Source organism: Vicugna pacos, unplaced genomic scaffold (genome assembly GCF_048564905.1).
Source record: "Vicugna pacos unplaced genomic scaffold, VicPac4 scaffold_18, whole genome shotgun sequence".
In the NCBI taxonomy this organism is placed as follows: Eukaryota; Metazoa; Chordata; class Mammalia; order Artiodactyla; family Camelidae; genus Vicugna; species Vicugna pacos.
Genome location: NW_027328739.1, coordinates 3,887,731 through 3,893,940, shown reverse-complemented (window position 1 = coordinate 3,893,940; position 6,210 = coordinate 3,887,731). Strand labels below are relative to the sequence as shown.

The 6,210-nt window shown below is 40.1% G+C and overlaps 1 protein-coding gene across 1 annotated transcript; it reads left to right on the top strand.

Annotated features, from left to right (window-relative positions):
• The first annotated feature begins 1,485 nt into the window (after positions 1 to 1,485).
• On the top strand, positions 1,486 to 2,382 carry LOC140692877 (endogenous retrovirus group K member 7 Pro protein-like). Its single transcript, XM_072957096.1, has one exon. It carries the CDS (start codon positions 1,486 to 1,488, stop codon positions 2,380 to 2,382), a length of 897 nt encoding a protein of 298 aa, XP_072813197.1.
• Positions 2,383 to 6,210: the final 3,828 nt, after the last annotated feature.

Genomic DNA, 6,210 nt, shown 5'->3' with positions numbered 1-6,210 from the left:
CACTGTTTTGCCCTTATGGCAGTTAATTCGAGATTGCCTCGATCCAGCTACTGAGGGAGAGAAATTAGATACAGTCAAGATAGAAAATATTGAGCCTTCCGCTCCTACTAATACAGAATTGAAAGAAGCACCCTCTGCTCCTCCTGCAGTAAATGCAAGTGACAATCCTTTTGATTCAGAATTAGATCCAGCCGATCAGGAGGAATTAGAGGAGCAAGCTGCTCAATATCATAGGGATGAAGACCCTTGGGGTGTCTTTTTAACTGGAGAAAATAAAAATTTTGACATGACTAAGCTTAAAAACATTATTACAGAATGTGTTCAACAAAATGTTTCTAAAAATAACCATAGGACCTTACCTCTAACTTCTTCTCCCCCTCCTGGTTACACATCCCAGGAGGCATGGACACCAAAATTTGTTGTTTTAAGTCCTTTACAAAAGGCTTTGCAACAAGCTAGTAAAGAAGGAGAACACATTCCTGGTTTTTCTTTTGTATATCCAGTCCTTGAGGATGCCCAACAACAGAGATACTATGAAACTATTCCTTTTAAACAATTAAAAGAATTAAAAATGGCTTGTGCTCAATATGGACCTACTGCTCCTTTTACACAAGCCATTGTTGAAAGTTTAGGAAATCAATATTTGCCTCCTAATGACTGGAAGCAAGTGGCACGCGCCTGTTTATCTGGAGGAAATTATTTACTCTGGAAATCAGAATTTTATGAAAATTGTGCAGCAACAGCAAGTATTAATCAAAGACAAGGTATTCAGGTTACCTTAGAAAAACTGACCGGAGAGGGACAATACCAGGATACCTATTCACAATTAGGATATTTGCCTGGTGCTTATCCTCAAATAAATGCAGCAGCGTTGAGAGCATGGAGGAAGCTGCCAAACTCTGAAAATAAAACTGAGGATCTGTCTAAGATCCGACAAGGTCCCTACGAGCCATATCAGGATTTTGTTGCTCGCCTTATGGAGACCGGTAAGGTTATAGGGGACGAGCAAGCAGGATTGGTTTTAGCTAAACAATTGGCCTATGAAAATGCTAATTCTGCTTGCCAGGCAGCTCTTAGACCTTATAGAAAAAAGAGTAATTTGGCTGATTTTATACGAATTTGTGCTGATATAGGACCTTCCTATGTTCAAGGAATAGCCTTAGCCGCTGCTTTACAAGGAAAAACAGTAAAAGAGGTTTTATTTCAACAAAATCGTCCTAAACACAATTTCCAAGGATCTTCCAGAGTAGCTGGTCCTCCTGGTAGTTGTTATGCTTGTGGCCAATTGGGACATTGAGCAAATCAATGTCCTAAACGGGGACAGCAGCCAATGGGTCAAAATACATTAGTTACAGGCCCAAGCCTGTGTCCCATATGTAAAAAGGAAAAACATTGGGCTAAGGACAGTTGATCTAAAACTGATATAAATGGACAACTTCTGAACCAGGGAAACTGGGTGAGGGGCCAGCCCCAGGCCCTGAAACAATGTTACGAGGCAATTCAGGAGACCTCTCAGGTCAGCCACAACCCGTTTCTTCCCGACCAAGTATTTCAGACCTCTATAGAGCAACCCCAGGGAGTGCAGGACTGGACCTCTGTGCCTCCACCTACACAGTATTGACCCCAGAAATGGGAATGCAGGCCCTTCCTACTGGAATTTATGGGTCTTTACCTCCCGGCAGTGTGGGACTATTGTTAGGACGCAGTAGTACAACTATGAAAGGGTTGTTTGTTGCTCCAGGAGTGATTGACTCTGATTTTGAAGGAGAGATCAAGGTAATGGCTCACTCTCCTCGAACGATAACGGCCATTCCTGCAGGCCAACGTATTGCTCAATTAATCTTATTGCCGACTCTTACTGTTGGAAGACATAAAACTGATCATAAAAGAGGTACTGCAGGTTTTGGTTCCTCTGACGCTTATTGGATGCAACAGATAAGCGACCAGAGACCTGAATTGACTTTGGAAATCCAAGGCAAAAAATTTAAAGGCATTCTAGATACTGGAGCAGATATTTCTGTAATTGCTGCCTCTCACTGGCCTGAAAATTGGCCAAAACAAATTGCCCTTTCCATGTTACAAGGAATTGGACAATTGCATAATCCGGAACAAAGTTCTGCTTTTCTCTCTTGGAAGGATGAGGAAGGACATTCTGGAATATTTCAGCCTTATATTCTTCCTAGTTTGCCTGTTAATCTATGGGGAAGAGACATTATGTCTAATATGGGGGTCTTTCTGTATAGCCCCAACCCCACTGTTTCTCACCAGTTGTTATCACAAGGATTATATCCAAATAAAGGCCTAGGTAAACATAATCAAGGAATTACTCAACCATTACAAATAAAAGGAAAGAGGGATAAGACAGGTTTGGGTTATTTTTAATGGGGGCCCTTGACTGTCCTGCGACTCACGCAGATCCTATTGTATGGAAATCTGATCAACCTGTGTGGGTCGATCAATTGCCCCTTTCTCAAGAAAAAATTGCCACTGCAAAACAATTGGTGCAGGAACAGTTGGACAGCGGGCATATTGCTCCCTCTAATTCACCTTGGAATTCTCCTATATTTATCATTAAGAAAAGGTCTGGAAAATGGAGATTGTTACAAGATTTACGCAAAGTAAATGAAACTTTAGAATTAATGGGTGCCTTACAGCCCGGTCTGCCTACTCCTATGGCTATACCTGATGGAACTTATAAAATTATTATTGATTTAAAAGACTGTTTTTATACTATTCCTCTATATCCTGATGATTGTAAGAGATTTGCATTTAGTGTTCCTTCCACAAATTTTAAAGAGCCTATGCAACGATATCAGTGGCTAGTTTTGCCTCAAGGCATGGCTAACAGCCCCACCTTATGTCAAAAATTCGTTGCTAAAGCTTTACAGCCTATTCGTTTAAAATATCCAGATGTTTATTTGATTCATTATATGGATGATATTTTAATTGCACACTCTCAAGAAGGCTATTTATTAACTGTATTTGATCAAATGCTGATTTCTTTAAAAGCCTTTGGCCTTCAAATTGCTGATGAAAAAGTTCAACGATTTTGCCCGTATGCATATTTGGGATTCCGTTTACATAATTTTACTTTTCAAACACAAAAGATTCAGCTACGCACGGATTCCCTTTTAACTTTAAATGATTTTCAGAAATTTCTGGGCGATATTAATTGGATTCGTCCTTATTTAAAACTTTCTACTGGAACTTTAAAACCCTTGTTTGACATTCTTAAAGGAGACACCAATCCTCGTTCTAGAAAATTGACTGCTGAAGCTTCTTTGGCTTTACGTGAAGTAGAACAGGCCATTGAAAACCAGCAATGTACTTACTGTGACTATAATCAAGAATGGGGTTTACTTATTTTACCCACTCCTCATATGCCAACCGGAGTGCTTTATCAGCATAGTCCTATGTATTGGATACATATGCATGTTTCCCCTTCAAAAGCTTTAGCTGCTTATCCTGATTTAGTCTGCTCTTTAATTGCAGAGGGACGTACTGCCTCCACTTTATATTTAGGCAGAGACCCACATTATATTACAGTTCCATATACTAGAGAGCAACAAGCTCAGTTACAACAATTTAATGATTCTTGGGCCCTTGCTCTAGCCCATTTTACAGGGCGCATTACTACTCATTATCCAGCTGATAAACTAATTCAATTTGCAAAGTCGCATCCATTTCTCTTCCCAAACAATACTGTTCTCTCCCCCCTTTCCTCAGCTACCACAGTATTTACCGATGGATCATCTAATGGTATTGCAGCCTATATTATTAAAGATAAAACTGTTTCTTGGCAAACATCTCAAACTTCTGCTCAAGTAGTAGAACTATTAGCAGTTCAAGCTGCTTTAATAGCGGTGCAACATGTGCCCTGTAATCTTTTTTTTGATAGCCAATATATCATTCGTGCCTTACAAATTTTAGAAACTGTTCCTTTTATTGGCACTGTTAATTCCTATGTCAACCGTTTATTTTTTGACGTGCAGCTTATTATTCGCAGTCGCCGTCATCCTTGCTATTTTGGTCATCTCCGGGCACATACTAATTTACCTGGCCCTCTTTCTGAAGGAAATGCTAATGTTGATCGAGCTACTCAGCTTTATCCTGCCTTTGATGAAGCTAAACCTTCTCATGCGCTTCATCATCAAAATAGTCATAGCTTGCGGCTGCAATTTAAAATCCCTCGTGAAGCTGCTCGTCAAATTTTAAAAACCTGTTCTACCTGTCCTACTACTGTTTCCGTCCCACACTATGGGGTAAATCCTCGGGGACTTTTACCTAATCATCTCTGGCAAATGGATGTTACTCATATTAAAGAATTTCGTAACACTCCATTTGTCCATGTCAGCATTGACACTTATTCAGGTTTTATCCATGCTACATTACAAACTGGAGAAGCAAGCAAACATTGTATTAATCATCTTTTAAAATGTTTTTCTGTCATGGGCCAACCTCGTGTGCTAAAAACCGACAACGGCCCTGGCTACACTAGCCGAATGTTTCAACGCTTCTTCCAAACTTTAAAAATAGAGCATAAAACTGGAATTGCCTATAATCCTCAAGGGCAAGGAATTGTGGAACGTTGCCACCAAACGCTTAAAAATCAAATTCATAAATTAAAGAAGGGGGAATTATATCCCCTTACTCCACAGAACTATTTACACCATGCCCTTTTTATTTTAAATGTTTTGACTTACGACATAAAAGGCAATTCGGCCGCCCAAAGTTTTTGGAATAAACAACCCTCTCACCACCCTTTGGTGAGATGGAAGGATCCACTAACTAATCAATGGGCTGGCCCCGATCCAGTTCTAATGTGGGGAAGAGGCCATGTTTGTGTTTTTCCGCAAGATGCCGATACGCCGCGCTGGCTTCCGGAAAGGCTGGTACGCCAGGCGGAAAAGAACGATGCTATCCAGACTTCGACGATTACAACTTCAGACCCTGCCAACAGAGACACAGGTGCAGCAGTTTGTTCAACAAGCGAATCAGATAGCGAAGACGACTGAAAATTCACCTGTGTCACTGATGTTCTTAATTGTGAGCCTGGCATGTTCTATTACCTTGTCATCTTTTCCTGGTGCACACGCCAATGTGTTTTTGTCCTGGGCTCAAGCTTATGCTGATTTCCATAACTCATCTGACTGTTGGGTATGCAGTGCTATGCCTTTATCCGTTGGAAGTTTGCCTTGGTGGGTTATGCCTGTTACTAAACATGAATTTCATGCCATTTGTGAATTGCTTTTTCAACAACGGGAAAGATATGCTGGGTTGTATTCTCAAAATGTGTCTGCACTTGCCTGGTGTTCGGTAAAGGTTACACAGTCAGATTTTCTTTTCGATCTTAATGCTACAGAAAAAGAGGCTATAGATTTATATCGTAAAGTCCCACCGCAAGCAAGACAACCGAACGCAGATATTTCTGAACGTCTTACGGGACAATTCTATCAAATATGGGACCAACATATGTGGGTTACACCAGAAGCTGGACAATTAACGAGTCCTGCGGATATTTGTTGGGAACAAAGAGAACAACCATGTGGATTTAATGAAAAGACTCTATCAAGAAAGGACTGGAAATATTTGGGATATTTATCTCAAAGACTTTGTAAATGGACCATAGATGTTACATTTACATGTAAAAAGCCTTTTGTATGGCCTGGTTCTGACTGGAATAATCCAGGCTATCGTTGTGTTGCACCTAATGGGACAAAATGGATTTGTGGAACTAACATTTGGCCTTGGTTACCTTGTGGCTGGGTGGGACGTTGTACGCTAGGATTTGTTATAGCACCTGGCAGAATTGTAAAATCTGTACAAGGCATTCCTGCTAATATGCCTAATTTGCATGCTCATTGGATTCGATCAGCTTTTAAGTGGTATGATTATCTTGCTGCTATTTTTATTCCTTCATTAGGAAATGTTGATATCATGACTAAAGTAAATGCTTTAACTAATTTTACACAGAAGGCTCTAATTGATGTAAAGCATGCTGTAGAAGAAATCAATGTTGAACAAACGCTTATGAGAAAAGCAGTGCTTCAAAATAGGATGGCTCTTGATATTATTACAGCTGCTCAGGGAGGGACTTGTGCTATTATTAAGGTAGAATGTTGTGTGTTTATACCAGACTTGTCTGCTAATATTTCTCAAGCTGTGGATGATATGCAAAAGCAAATTAAAAATATGGATTCTCCCACACCT